General features: G+C 33.6%; 1 protein-coding gene across 1 annotated transcript; it reads left to right on the top strand.

Annotated features, from left to right (window-relative positions):
• Nucleotides 1-313: 313 nt before the first annotated feature.
• On the top strand, nt 314-1,257 carry LOC111715300 (forkhead box protein I1-A). The gene has a single exon (XM_023490607.1). The coding sequence runs from the start codon at nt 323-325 to the stop codon at nt 1,208-1,210; it is 888 nt and encodes a 295-aa protein (XP_023346375.1). The 5' UTR covers nt 314-322; the 3' UTR covers nt 1,211-1,257.
• Nucleotides 1,258-16,017: the final 14,760 nt, after the last annotated feature.

The raw sequence follows: 16,017 nt of genomic DNA, 5'->3' as shown, positions 1-16,017 counted from the left end.
CCCCCCCCCTATCTACGCAATTTATGCTCACCTATTTCATTATTTACTATTTTGCGTCAATATCCACGTAGCAATGTATTCGTGCGTTCTGATTGTAATTCCAAACATTGATTTCAATTTTAGTGAAACTCAGAGAAAATATCGTTTATTTAGAATTGCAATATTGCCGCCAACTGCCGCCAGAAATCAAGTTGTGCCGCCGCTCCGACCAATCACAGGCTGAATCTTTAGTTTGTAATGGTTGCCCAACCTATTGGACAAATATTTAGAGATCTATAGACCTGGTGAGAGAAGGACAGTTTGATACAAACCATTTCAGAGTATGGAAGACAACCCGGAGCCTATGCAGGCTCTGAACCTCAGCAACCCAACCTTCAGCTCTTCTCCGCCCCGAACCAACCATCTCATAAATCCTGACTCCTTGAGACTTCAGCATCTTTACACCCTGGCTTTTGCAGATAGAATGAGACTTCTCCAACCCTTCTCCCCCTTCCCTCCTCTCCTAACACCTCCTATGATACCTAGGTTTGCTCCTCCTCCTGATCTAGCTATGTTTCCTATGGCTAAACTTGATCCTCGCCTCTTTAGAATACCATTCCCTGAAGAACCTAAACCCCAGCACTCCTACATAGGACTTATAGCTATGTCTATTCTAAGCTCTGTGGAGAAGAAACTAGTGCTAGCAGATATTTATCAATATATTCTTGATAACTTTCCATATTTCCGACACAGAGGACCTGGTTGGAGAAACTCAATCCGACACAATCTATCTTTAAATGATTGTTTTATCAAGGCTGGGAGAGCATCTAATGGTAAAGGACATTACTGGGCAGTCCATCCTGCTTGTCAACAAGATTTCCAGAAAGGAGATTTCAGCCGGAGGAAGGCTCAGCGGAAGGTTCGAAGGTATCTGGGTATGAATCTGGATGAGGAGGATGATGATACCCCTCCTTCCTCCCCACAACCCAACCTCCAAACCTTTAAAATTGTCGACAAGTCTTTGAAACTCGAACCGTCAGAAACGAAAAAGTTTAGCTTTGGAATTGACTGCATTCTTGGTAAAGTTGAGCATGAGGACGATATTACTGATGATGACTCGAAATCTGATATGGAGGCCGAAGGAGATGAAGATATCAAGGTTGAGGTCGAAGTTGAACGTGATGAGGAACCAGTTCATGCTGGGTTTTCTCATTTTAAACCAGGAGCATAGACCTGTATAGCTTTCTTTATCAAAAACATCTAAATTGTCATGTCATCATGAATATATATATAGAAAATTAAATAAATATACTAATGACCACATATTTCTTTTCTGTTTCAAAACATCTATATTTTAATACTTAAAATTAAGTTTATTTGGAGAAAGTAACCCTGAGAAAAGGTTAATAATACAAAATTTTAAAATATNTGTGTCAATATGGGTTCTAAAGGGACTGTTCTGTGTTAAAATGGGTTTTAAAGGGACTGTTCTGTGTTAATATGGGTTCTAAAGGGACTGTTCTGTGTTAATATGAGATTTAAAGGAACTGTTCTGTGTCAATATGGGTTCTAAAGGGACTGTTCTGTATTAATATGGGATATAAAAGGACTGTTCTGTGTTTACATGGGTTCTAAAGGAACTTTTCTGTGTTAATATGGGTTCTAAAGGAACTGTTCTGTGTTAATATGGGATCTAAAGGGACTGTTCTGTGTTAATATGGGATATAAAGGGACTCTTCTGTGTTAAAATGGGATCTAAAGGGACTGTTCTGTGTTAATATGGGATCTAAAGGGACTGTGCTGTGTTAATATGGGATCTAAAAGGACTGTTTTGTGTTAATATGGGTACTAAAGGGACTGTTCTGTGTTAATATAGGTTCTAAAGGAACTGTTCTGTGTTAATACGGGTTCTAAAGTGACTGTTCTGTGCTAATATGGGTTCTAAAGTGACTGTTCTGTGTTAATATGGGTTCTAAAGGGACTGTTCTGTGTTAATTTGGGATCTAAAGGGACTGTTCTGTGTTAATATGGGTTCTAAAGGGACTAACTATGTAAATTTCAGAGATCCTGGATTTAAAGGAGAGCAATGGATATGTCCGATTTACAACAGTAACCTTGAAACCTTAATCCGTAAAAATGTTTTAAAAAAATGATAAATTCTCACAATTTCTCTATTGTTTCTGAAGCAAGTCTTTTTCATGGTAAAACAACAATTTGAGCAGACTAAGCTTTCAATGGTACCTTTGTGAATCTTTCAAAATAAAGGGTTAAATGAAATTACGTTTACAGTAACTTTGGATTAATGGATTTATATTGATTTCTTTGGATTTTATTTGATTTCTTTGGATTTATAATGATTTCTTTGGATTTATATTGTTTTTTTTAAAATTTAAATTGATTTCTTTGGATTTACATTAATTTCTTTGGATTTATATTGATTTCTTTGGATTGATATTGATTTCTTTGGATCTATATTGATTTCTTTGGATTTATATCAATTCTTTGGATTTATATTAATTTCTTTAAATTTGAATTGATTTCTGTGTATAGTTGATTTCTTTATATTTTATTAATTTCTTTGGATTTAAATTGTTTTTTTTGAATTTTAATTGAATTTAATTGATTTAAATTGATTTTTTTGAATTTTAATCAATTTAATTTGATTTCTTTTGATTTTAAATGACTTTTATTGATTTCAGTTGATTGATTTTTATTGATTTCTTTGGATGTTAATTGATTTTAATTCATTTGAATTGATTTAAATTGATGTTAATTTATTCTAATTGATTTCTTTCGATTTTAAATGAATTTGGTTGATTTCATTTACTTTTTCTTTAGCTTTTAATTGATTTAAATTGATTTAAATTGATTTTGGTTGATTTAAATTGATTTAATTTGATTTTAATTAATTTTAATTGATTTAAATAACTTTTTCTTTTGCTGTTAATTGATTTCATCAATTTTATTTGATTTTGATGATTTCATTAATTTTGATTGATACCGACTGATTTTGATTGGTTTTAATTGATTCAATTACTCTTTCTTTTGCCGATTCCATTAACGCCTGATCCAATCAGGGTTCAGTCATGTGCTTGTTGTCTATTCTGACCCAATAGATATAGTATGGCGGTAACATCTATCTTTCTATCTATCTCATTATTCAATCAGAGTTATGAATCCTTCAATCAGCGCTATCAGTAAATGGAAATATTTATTTTTACTGAAACTACAGTGTTCAAAAGAACTGAGTTTTTGCCACAAACTCAAATTTTATATTCCCTATATCCTTGCGACCTGATGGCACAAACCGTTAACATTTCAAGCTTAGACTATTTGATCGAATAGAATTCATAGTTTTAAAATATAAATAACATACAAAATCTGGTTGCAAAGATACAGGGATTACAAAATCTAAGTTTTTGGCAAAAACTCATTTCCTTTTTTAGATTTATATCTTTCACACCAAGTCCCTGTATTCTCCTCTGTTTCACATATTCTATTTGATTTTCAAACCCAGCACTTAATTTTACAATTTAACAAGGGAATTTTTACGTTAACCGCGGATTTCAATGATGTGTTTGTAAGCGTAAAGGGACTGTAAGTGTAATTTCAAGTAATCTTAAAGCTTCGTCTGCTCAAGTATCTAAATGTTTCATTTGCAAATTTGTGTTTTCTCTGCAAAGTAGCGAATTTCTTGCTTAAAAGACGCAAAAAATCATTCACAGAAATAAACACTTTTCTATTCAGAAACGATGTTATCTTTCACATTTTTGATCAGATTAAGGTTTCAAGGGTACTGTTGTAAATCGGGCATTGCTATCTTTGCATGGAGGATCATTTAAAATTATTCTTACAGTCCTTTTAAACTGCATGAAAAAGTAAAATTAGTTTGAATGCGACCAAACTTAAGAACTTTTTTTTTTAAAACTCCCCCTGGCGCAATCATGTTGCTCATTAATACCTAATTCTGAATCCCCCTGTATAGATTTACAGATACACTTAACTCCTGGTCTTCAGTTGATATCATGAAATAGCATAAATGCAATCTTTGTTTTAAGTAACAAGTAGTAATGGAATACACTTAACATCTTTTCATCTATTCATCTATTCATCTATTCATCTATTCACCTATTCATCTATTCATCTATTCATCTATTCATCTATTCATCTTCTATCTATCTACCTACCTACCTATCTATCTATCTATCTATCTATCTATCTACCTACCTACCTCTCTATCTTTCTATCTATCTATCTATCTATCTATCTATCTATCTATCTATCTATCTATCTATCTATCTATCTATCTAACTATCTGTATCCCTGATATCTGATTGATTCTAAGTGTCGGTCCCCTCTGATATCTCTTCATCCCTTCTCACCCCATCAAAATATTAGGTATTAGACAACATCAACATAGATAGATAGATGAATAGATAGATAGATGAATAGTTAGATAGATGAATAGAAAGATAAATAGGTAGGTAGATTTATTTATTGATTTATTGATAGACTGGGATAATGTCGTTTTTCTATGATAATAGATACTTTCCCAAGTGGCAAGTTCCCAATGATATTTTCCCAAGTGGCAATTTCCCAAATGTGCAGCGCTCGGTCCACATTGCAGCCTGCTGCGCCTCAGAAGTCTGAGCCTATCCTTTGGGAAGTGGCCGCATGTTAAATTGCACATTTGGGAAGTTTCCTTTGGGAAGTTGCCACTTGGGAAATTGTCATTTGGAAAGCCGCTCTTGGGAAAATGCCATTCGGTAAATCACCTTTCTTCTATATTTTTCCTTATTTCTTGATTTTACTGTTTTATTAAAGCTGTTAATTTGTATTTCTTTCTCTATCAACTATTCATCTACCTGTAAACAAATAAATCAACCAATAATCAATCTGAAGCCACATAAATTAACCAAAATCAAACACATGAACTAACTAATTATCTACCATTATACCATGTAAATCAACTAATAAACTACCTTTGATTACCGAAATCTACCAATAATCATCCTTTGGCTGTAACCATAATTCAACCAAAGTCAACTAAAACAAGTAACGTTATTCAAATCAATTTGATTATTTGGTTTTCTAACAAAATCAACTAAAAAAAAACCTTTTCGCAAATCTACTTCATCGGACATAAAAAAATCGAAAATCAAATACTTTACACTAAAAAGGGATTAATTCTCACAAGTTCCTCTTTTGTTTCTGTAGGACAAAATTCCGCAAGTCACTTTAATGGAAAAACTGCGCAACTAAAAAAACAATCTTTTAAAGGGACTGTAAATTAATTTCAAGTGACCCTCCATGCAAAGATGAGAATGTCCGATGAACAACGGTACCCTCAAATCCTTAATCTGATTGAAAATATGGAAGATACCATCCTTCCCGTGACTCGAATTGTGTTTAATTCTAAAAGTTTCTCCATTGATTCTTATAAACAAGAAATGCGGAGAAAGCCCAAAAAAATAAGCAGTTGAAGAAAACAAAAACATTGATATCTAATTCATAGTTGATGGGATAAATTTAGGGTCACTTGAAATTACGTCTTCTGGAACTCAGATATTTTCACTAGTAATTTAAATTATATCTTATCAACATAAGGTATTACTAACAATTTATATTAAAAGAAACCAACTCATAATTAGTTCTCAACAAATGCATAAAATATCTATCTCTCTATATATTAACCAGATCAACTAGAATTTCTATTCTACTGACTAAGTCAACCAATTTGTAAGTCTCACTATATTCTGATTAAATTGAAGATATTGAATTCTCCAACATCAAAAAGTCCCCAGGGCCCCCCAGGGCCCCCAACAATTTGCTATCAAGTTTACTCCCAAGTTTTAAACTCTTGAAACTAATGAAAATATCTTAACTTTCAAAAGAAATGTATCTTTTTACTTAATAAGCAAATAGCTGATAAATTCTTTTTAGGGCAATATTGCTTTAGCGTTTATTAAACAAGAACTGCAGTTTAATAAACAAGAACTTGTTTACTAAACAAGTACTGGTTTAGTAAACAAGAACTGGTTTAGTAAACAAGAACTAATTTAGTATACAAGAGCTGGTTTAGCAAACAAGAATTAGTTTAATAAACAAGAACTGGTTTATTAAACAAGAACTGGTTTAGCAAACAATAACTGGTTCAGTAAGCAATAACTGGTTTAGTAAACAATAACTGGTTTAGTAAACAAGAACTGGTTTAGCAAACAAGAACAAGTTTGGTAAACAAGAACTAGTTTAGAACTAGCTTAGTAAACAAAAACTTGTTTAGTCAACAAGAACTGGTTTAGTAAACAAGAACTAGTTTAGTAAACAAGAACTAGTTTAGTAAACAAGAACTAGTTTAGTAAACAAGAACTGGTTTAGTAAACAAGAACTAGTTTAGTAAACAAGAACTTCAGTTTAGTTAACAAGAACTGGTTTAGTAAACAAAAACTGGTTTAGTAAACAAGAACTCGTTTAGTAAACAAGAACTGGTTTAGTTAACAAGAATTAGTTTACTAAGAAAGAACTGGTTTAATAAACAAGAACTAGTTTAGTAAACAAGAGCTGGTTTAGGAAACAAAAATTAGTTTACTAAACAAAAACTGGCTTAGTAAGCAAAAACTGGTTTAGTAAACAAGAACTGGTTTAGTAAACAAGAACTAGTTTATTAATGTAGAACTGGTTTAGTAAACAAAAACTAGTTTATTAAAGAAGAACTGGTTTAGTAAACAAGAACTAGTTTATTAATGAAGAACTGGTTTAGTAAACAAAAATTAGTTTATTAAAGAAGAACTGGTTTAGTAAACAAAAACTAGTTTATTAATGAAGAACTGGTTTAGTAAATAAAAACTAGTTTATTAATGAAGAACTGGTTTAGTAAATAAAAACTAGTTTATTAATGAAGAACTGGTTTAATAAACAAGAACTAGTTTAGTAAACAAGAGCTGGTTTAGTAAACAAGAACTAGTTTATTAAGGAAGAACTAAGAGCTGGTTTAGTAAACAAGAACTAGTTTATTAAGGAAGAACTAGTTTAGTAAACAAGAGCTGGTTTAGTAAACAAGAACTAGTTTATTAAGGAAGAACTGGTTTAGTAAACAAGAACTGGTTTAGTGAACAAGAAATGGTTTAGTGAACAAGAAATGGTTTAGTAAACAAGAGCTGGTTTAGTAAACAAGAACTAGGTTATTAATGAAGAACTGGTTTAGTAAACAAGAACTGGTTTAGTAAACAAGAGCTGGTTTTGTAAACAAGAACTAGTTTATTAATGAAGAACTGGTTTAGTAAACAAGAACTGGTTTAGTAAACAAGAACTGGTTTAGTAAACAAGAACTGGCTTAGTAAACAAAACAAGTTTAGCAATGTTTAACTATTTCTCTTCTCACGTTATCTCCTGTGTATATATCCTGAACTCACACAATACATACATTTGCTAACATTTAACCCTTCTAAGTGCCAGGCAGGGGGGGGGTGCTGGGGNGGAAGCTCTAGGTGAAGTACAAATATGATTTGTGTATCTTATCTGTAACTGTTTTCTAACCAGTGCTTGTTTGTTTTCTTTTCACCCCAGTAAACAATACTCTTCTCTTTTCTCAGCGGTTCCAGGTTCAGTGTTCCCAGCTGCAGTTAGATATATAATCATGGTTCCAGGTTCCCAGCTGCATTAAGATATATAATCAAGGTTCCAGGTTCCTAGCTGCTGTAAGATATATAATCCTGGTTCCAGGTTCCCAGCTGTAGTTAGATATATAATCATGGTTCCAGGTTCCCAGCTGCAGTAAGATATATAATCAAGGTTCCAGGTTCCTAGCTGCAGTAAGATATATAATCATGGTTCCAGGTTTCCAGCTGCATTAAGATATATAATCATGGTTCCAGGTTTCCANGTGGGGGGGTGGGGGTTAAAATATTAAAATATGTAAATTTTAAAATCTATTTATGATATATTTGAGTGAAGGATGCATGATGTAGGATGGACACTAGAATATTAAAGAGTAGAACTAGAACTTGTATGGTTTGCAGTGTTCCAAAATATGACCAGAGAGACTGAAACTTTTGGTTCCCATAGCGCTTATCCGATGAGCTCTGGATCCATAGCGTAAACTTTATACATTGAAGATAAACGGGAAACCTGCAAAGAGATTATTAAGAAATAATTTGAAGAAAGGACCGAGGGGAGGCTGTGTAATACTTCTCAGATTAAACTGTTGAGGTATTGGAACCTACTTGATCGAGTCCGTTATCAACAGATTTAGAATACATCAAGGATATTTTAATAAAATTTACCAATATTCTATACTACTTAAAAAACTGACATATTTTGTGAATGATTTTAATTTAACAAAAAATAACCTCTTAAGGTTTCTCTTAGAAATTGTTGAAACGGACTTTGCTTAACCTTTGTACTTAAATCCATAGATCTAATTAGCTATCTAACTAGCTATCTATCTATCTATCTATATATCTATCTAACTATCCATCTAACTATCTATCTAACTATCTATCTAACTGTCTATATGTCTATCTATCTATCTATTACTCATCTATCTATCTATCTAGTATTTATCTATCTTTCTATCTAACTATCTAACGTCTGCCTCACTGTATACCAACATGAACCCGCCCCAACCATTAGATAACAAGATCTATCTATACACACCGACATTTCACACATTAATTCTACTCCTACTCCTGCTCCTACTCCTGCTTCTACTCCTACTCCCACTCCTACTCCTACTCCTACTCCTACTCCTACTCCTACTCCTACTCCTACACCTACTCCTACTCCTACTCCTACTCCTACTCCTGCTCCTACTCCTACTCCTACTCCCAATCCTATTCATACTCGAATATATCTATCTATATATCTGTCTGTCTATCTAATCTATATATATATATCTATCTATCTATCTAAATATTCCTCATCAAATTCTAATGGTTGACTGAGTATCTCCACGGTATATAACTAAATATGGTTAAAACTACTGAAAATATATAGGATGTCTAAAAACCGCTCTGTAATAAACTACAACGGATTTCAATATTTTTTAACATTTTTAAGATCTTCGCAACATTTTCGATCGATGGACACCAAAAATCGAGATCAAAATAGCAAAAAAGAAAAATAACAGATAACAAATTGTGAGCCGAACAAAAGGAATAATACTCGAAAGAGGGAAATAAGGCGAATTGGCTAAGGAAAACACTCTTTTCTACCAGACACACATAGATGAGAACAACTTCTTAAAAATGTATATTTCAGTAAAGAAGGTTTCCTACAACAAAATACAAATTGTTATTGACATACATGTGTATAAATAATGATTGTTAATAAAGATTAAACAGTTGTGTGAAATTATCAATTGGTTTAGAAACATGTAACATTGAGAATTGGACAAAGGCTTAAAAGGTATTTGAAACTCTAGGTTTTGTAGGTTTAGGAAACTCTAGGTTTTCAGGTTTAGGAAACTCTAGGTTTTGTAGGTTTAGGAAACTCTAGGTTTTGTAGGTTTAGGAAACTCTAGGTTTTGTAGGTTTAGGAAACTCTAGGTTTTGTAGGTTTAGGAAACTCTAGGTTTTGCAGGTTTAGGAAACTCTAGGTTTTGCAGGTTTAGGAATCTCTAGGTTTTGCAGGTTTAGGAAACTCTAGGTTTTGCAGGTTTAGGAAACTCTAGGTTTTGCAGGTTTAGGAAACTCTAGGTTTTGCAGGTTTAGGAAGCTCTAGGTTTTGCAGGTTTAGGAAACTCTAAGTTTTGAAGGTTTATCAGATCATATTTTATTAATGTTGTCAATCGATAAATAAAAGTTTAAAAAGATATTGTTGTGAATTGGCCAATAAAAGGTTTAAGATATAGTTGTGAATCAAGTATACGAAACTTACAATCTAGAAAACTGTAGGGCGGCGAAAAGTTGTTTGAACTGAAGTTGGGTTAGCCAATTTAATTCTTCTGAAATAAATATTTAACTGGTTAAAGCAATTTCACTGTTTATTTGTAAATGATTCACTGAAAATTATGTTTAAATTGGTTCTTTTAATGCACGTTAAGTTCCATGAGGTTTTTGTTTATATTTACGAGAAAGCCTTGAAAATGTTTGGTTTGGTAAGTGGACGGAGGGTCCAACGGAGGTACAGTTTGTCAGAGACGACCTTACAACAGGGTAATTTTAGGGGTATGGTTCACACAAATATACAAAAGTAATTTGTTTGTGGATATCTTGGATATTTTCAATAAGGGGAAGTCAGTCAAGGTTATAATACAAGGAAAGGTAATTGCAGTTGCGTATACTCTGCGTACATATTGCAACCAGTTCTCTCTGGGCGGAATTTGTAAACAAGAATAGATGCATCAGTGTTCGTTTAGTATCCGAGGAGGATAAAAAGATTTTGATAATTCACATAATAGTTTCCTAGGACCAGAATATTTCATTGATTTTTATGTGAAAGATGGATCCCATGTCAGGCTGTGACATCCCTCTTGTGTTTACGTTACCTCCCAGGGCCAGAGACAGTACACTGCAGTACAAAAGATTCACACACCTCTGAAATAACTTTCCTTGCATTATAACCTTGAAGTCAGTGAAGAATTTAAGTCTTAATTTTTGTGCAATTATAGATAATATTTGGTGGATTTGTGTGGGCTGAGTTTAGAAGATTGCCAATAAATAGTAATACAAATCCATTGATTTAAATACAAATCCATTNCATCCTTCTCCATCCTTCTCCATCCTTCTCCATCCTTCTCCATCCTTCTCCATCCTTCTCCATCCTTCTCCATCCTTCTCCATCCTTCTCCATCCTTCTCCATCCTTCTCCATCCTTCTCCATCCTTCTCCATCCTTCTCCATCCTTCTCCATCCTTCTCCATCCTTCTCCATCCTTCTCCATCCTTCTCCATCCTTCTCCATCCTTCTCCATCCTTCTCCATCCTTCTCCATCCTTCTCCATCCTTCTCCATCCTTCTCCATCCTTCTCCATCCTTCTCCATCCTTCTCCATCCTTCTCCATCCTTCTCCATCCTTCTCCATCCTTCTCCATCCTTCTCCATCCTTCTCCATCCTTCTCCATCCTTCTCCATCCTTCTCCATCCTTCTCCATCCTTCTCCATCCTTCTCCATCCTTCTCCATCCTTCTCCATCCTTCTCCATCCTTCTCCATCCTTCTCCATCCTTCTCCATCCTTCTCCATCCTTCTCCATCCTTCTCCATCCTTCTCCATCCTTCTCCATCCTTCTCCATCCTTCTCCATCCTTCTCCATCCTTCTCCATCCTTCTCCATCCTTCTCCATCCTTCTCCATCCTTCTCCATCCTTCTCCATCCTTCTCCATCCTTCTCCATCCTTCTCCATCCTTCTCCATCCTTCTCCATCCTTCTCCATCCTTCTCCATCCTTCTCCATCCTTCTCCATCCTTCTCCATCCTTCTCCATCCTTCTCCATCCTTCTCCATCCTTCTCCATCCTTCTCCATCCTTCTCCATCCTTCTCTATCCTTATCCATCCGTCTCCATCCTTCTCCATCCTTCTACATCCTTCTCCATTCTTCTCCATTCTTCTCCCTTCTTCTTAATCTTTCTCAATCCTCCTCCATCCTTTGCCATCCTTCTCAATTCTTCTCCATTCTTCTTCATCTTTCTCAATCCTCCTCCATGCTTCTCCATCCTTCTCCATTCTTCTCCATTCTTCTTCATCTTTCTCAATCCTCCTCCATCCTTCTCCATCCTTCTCCATTCTTCTCCATTCTTCTCCGCTCTTCTCTATACTTCTCCATCCTTCTCCATTCTTCTTCATCCTTCTCCATCCTTCTCCATCCTTCTTCATCCTTCTCCATCCTTCTCCATCCTTCTCCATTCTTCTCCATTCTTTTCAATCCTTCTCCATCCTTCTCCATTCTTGTTCATCCTACTTTATCCTTCTCCATTCTTCTCCATCCTTCTTCATCCTTCGCCATCTTTCTCCATTTTTCTCAATCCTTCTCCATTCTTGTTCATCCTTCTCCTTCCTTGGAGATAATGGATGGAGGATGAAGGTTGAAGGATGAAGGATGAAGGATGAAGGATGAAGGATGAAGGATGAAGGATGAAGATTAAAGGTTCTCACGACTACTATTGATAATGTTGATATTATTGAATGGATTCCATTGAGATGGAAAATTACAGGAAATGTGTCACTTTGTTCCTTTCTCAACACAGCTTTATTCACACTCACTTTATTCCCCCCCCTTTTCTTACACCCTCCCCCTCTCCTACCCCCCCTTCTCCTACCCTCCCTTCTCCTACCCCCCCTCTCCTACCCCTTCCTCCCCTTCCCTGCCCCCTAACCTCCCATCCACTTCTCTATGGTCAATCATGTATTTAATTTTGAACATGAAAAGTTTATGTCTTAAACCAGCAAAAACTAAAACATTCTCAAATTTGTTAGAGATTCTTTTACCTACACGGGTACAGGGGTACAGGGGTACAGGGGTACTCACAAAGGATGAGACTTCAAAGACGACTGATTGAAATTTATTTTTATATTCATGATTCCCATCCCATGACTTAATTTAAACTTGAGATTGTCATATTTGAAAAGTTTCAAGTCGTCTTTACAGTCTCATTCTTTTTTGGGTTTTGGGGACAAAAAAAATATTTATTGTTTCAAAAGTTTTCTTTTAACAAAATAAAAAAATCAGTTTTACTAAATTAAAATCTACTCAACAGTTGCGTTAGCTGATATTTTAATAAAACAAAAAACACTAAAACTATAAAATCAACATTTTAAAAAGTTGTAGAATAAAATTTACGGTTACTAAATCACCCTGGCTAACTAAACGTACATAGTTTAAAGTGTTTATCTAAAGTGTACTTCAAGCTGTTGTTTATTTTTTCAGTTTAGTTCAGTGGTTGATACATTCAATACATTCAATACATTCACTCAAATAGGTTTCAACATTAGTAATTAAATATTATCACAGCTTTATTCGCATACATTCAAACATAACATGGACCACAGGGGGGTCGATAGTTCAATGGAGCGGGGGGAGGGGGGTGAATTGGGTAGCCCCACCCCATCCTTGGCAGTTGTAAAAAATACAATGGTTGATCAAAAACTAAGCTTCGGATACTTGAGAGATGAAGAGTCAAGAGTTTTGTATCTTTACTCCGGGTCCCCTCTCCGACACTGTCAGGTTTAGCATCGTTCTCAAGGTGCAGAGCATAATAGGAACCATTCCTTCATTGACAAATTAAGCCTGGATGGACTCCAGGTTGAAGTTAATCAGATGTTCTAGCGATAATCCTATTCTTGAATTCAAATTGATTTATCAACATGAAGGGGTATACGGGGTATGGGGGCACATTGGATGATAGGGATTAAGAACTGATTATCATAGAGTCAGGATTATTGAGATGTCAGGAATGAAAAGTATCTATTCAGTTATTTTCTATTTTTAAACATACGACTTCACTCATTATAGATTCAGAGAGATAGTAATTGATTTTAGAATCCGTTTAGCTATTCATGTAATCTGTGATCCCACCTAATCAGAATAAAGTTCTAAACTATTCTCTGTACACCTGAACTCCCGCAGTTTTTTATCTGATTTCTCGTGGATTTTATATATTTATAATATTACGCCATGTTTACTATTTACTTCGTAGATTTGTTGAAGACAACAAATTGCTAAATAAATAAAACATGAATAAATATTTATGCAAATACAGAGCTATTTGTTTAACTTGCTTTAAGATGTCAAAAGCAAAAATGTTTAACGACGCCACGATATTGTTACATTGTAACTTAAACAATACACTTTTCAAATCCTCATCCTTGAACCAACTTTGTTAAAAGATTTATAAATATTTCCAGCGAAAATAATTGTACTATGGACATCCATATCTACTCGATAAAATAAATATGGACGCCACTATGTCTAGTAGAATCTACTCGATAAAAAGAAATATGGACGCCAATATTTCTAGTAAAATCTACAAAATGAAGAAATATGGACGCTACTATGTCTAGTAGAATCTACTAAATAAAGAAATATGGACGCTACTATGTTTAGTTGAATCTACTGAATAAAAAGAAATATGGACGCCACTATGTCTAGTAGATTCTACTATGGAAAGAAATATGAACGCTACTATGTTTAGTAGAATCTACAAAATAAATAAATATGGACGCCACTATGTCTAGTAGAATCTACAAAATAAAGAAATATGCACGCCACTATGTTAAGTAGAATCTACTAAATTAAGAAATATGAACGCCACTATGTTAAGTAGAATCTACTAAATTAAGAAATATGGACGCCACTATGTCTAGTAGAATCTACTAAATAAAGAAATATGGACACCACTATGTCTAGTAGAATCAACAAACTAAATAAATATAGACGCCACTATGTCTAGTAGAATCTACAAAATAAATAAATATGGACGCCACTATGTCTAGTAGATTCTACTAAATAAAGAAATATGGACGCCACCATGTCTAGTAGAATCTACAAAATAAAAATAAATATGGACGCCACTATGTCTAGTAGAATCTACTAAATAAATAAATATGAACAACACTAAGTCTAGTAGAATCTACTAAATAAAGAAATATGAACGCCACTATGTCTAGTAAAATCTACTAAATAAAGAAATATGGACGCCACTATGTCTAGTAAAATCTACAAAATAAAAATAAATATGGACGTCACTATGTCTAGTAGAATCTACTAAATAAAAATAAATATGGACGCCACTATGTCTAGGTGAATCTACTAAATAAAAAGAAATATGGACACCACTATGTCTAGTAGAATCTACTAAATAAAAAGAAATATGGACGCCACGATGTCAAGTAGAATCTACTAAATAAAAAAAATATGGACGTCACTATGTCTGTAGAATCTACTAAATAAAAATAGATATGGACGCCACTATGTCTAGTAGAATCTACTAAATAAAAAGAAATATGGACACCACTATGTCTAGTAGAATCTACTAAATAAAAAGAAATATGGACGCCACTATGTCAAGTAGAATCTACTAAATAAAAAAAAATATGGACGTCACTATGTCTGTAGAATCTACTAAATAAAAATAAATATGGACGCCACTATGTCAAGTAGAATCTACTAAATAAAAATAAATATGGACGCCACTATGTCTGTAGAATCTACTAAATAAAAATAAATATGGACGCCACTATGTCTAGGTGAATCTGCTAAATAAAAAGAAATATGGACGCCACTATGTCTAGTAGAATCTACTAAATAAAAAGAAATATGGACGCCACTATGTCTAGTACAATTGAATATACTGGATTTAAGAACCAACATGTCTGCCCAAAACTAAATCTTCTTTAATCCCTACACTACTCAATACTCATCCTTCTCAACCCTGGGGGGGAGGTCCTTCTAAATTCCACTTATAAACAAATATATTTCAAGAATCGTAAAGATTTTTAAATTTTGGCATTTTTATATATTTATTTCAGTTTCATATATTCATATATTTATTTCATTTTTATATATTTATTTCAGTTTCAAAAAATTGATCATTCGATACGATTCGTACAGTTTAAAAAAACCCTGCATAGTGAAATAAGGAAATTTGTTGAAAAATAATATGATACACAAAATATATATTTACTTTACATTAAAACAGGTTTAAGAAATGAAGTGGGTACGTTTCTTACGAAACAAGGTTTAGATTGATATAAAGAATAAGTTAAACTATCATGAATAAAAGTTTAGAAAAAAATGCTCAATTTTTAGACAAAGCTAATTTGTGAAACAAGTGCCGATACTTTTTTCTCTTTAACCCCATCATGAATAGTTTAAGGAAAAGTTTTAACAGTTAAGAATGCTTCAAGCTTTTTCATAAAATTAACGAAATAAATAAATGCAAGAGTTGAAAATTTTTCCCAAAAAGTTGATTTTCTGAACTCAATGCTTATTTATGTCATGCTAAAGTTGGTTAGTCAAATCCCCCCAAAAAAGTATCTATTAAAGTATCTATTAAAGTATCTATTAAAGTATCTATTAAAGTATCTATTAAAGTATCTATTAAA

The sequence above is a fragment of the Eurytemora carolleeae genome, unplaced genomic scaffold, assembly GCF_000591075.1.
Source record: "Eurytemora carolleeae unplaced genomic scaffold, Eaff_2.0 scaffold1725, whole genome shotgun sequence".
NCBI classification, from domain to species: Eukaryota; Metazoa; Arthropoda; class Copepoda; order Calanoida; family Temoridae; genus Eurytemora; species Eurytemora carolleeae.
The sequence above is the reverse complement of the archived record's forward strand: the minus strand, read 5'-3'. Positions and strand labels throughout refer to the sequence as shown.

Excerpts from the sequence above, each read along its gene's own strand:
- LOC111715300 (XM_023490607.1), top strand. The coding sequence starts at position 323 with ATGGAAGACAACCCGGAGCCTATGCAGGCTCTGAACCTCAGCAACCCA.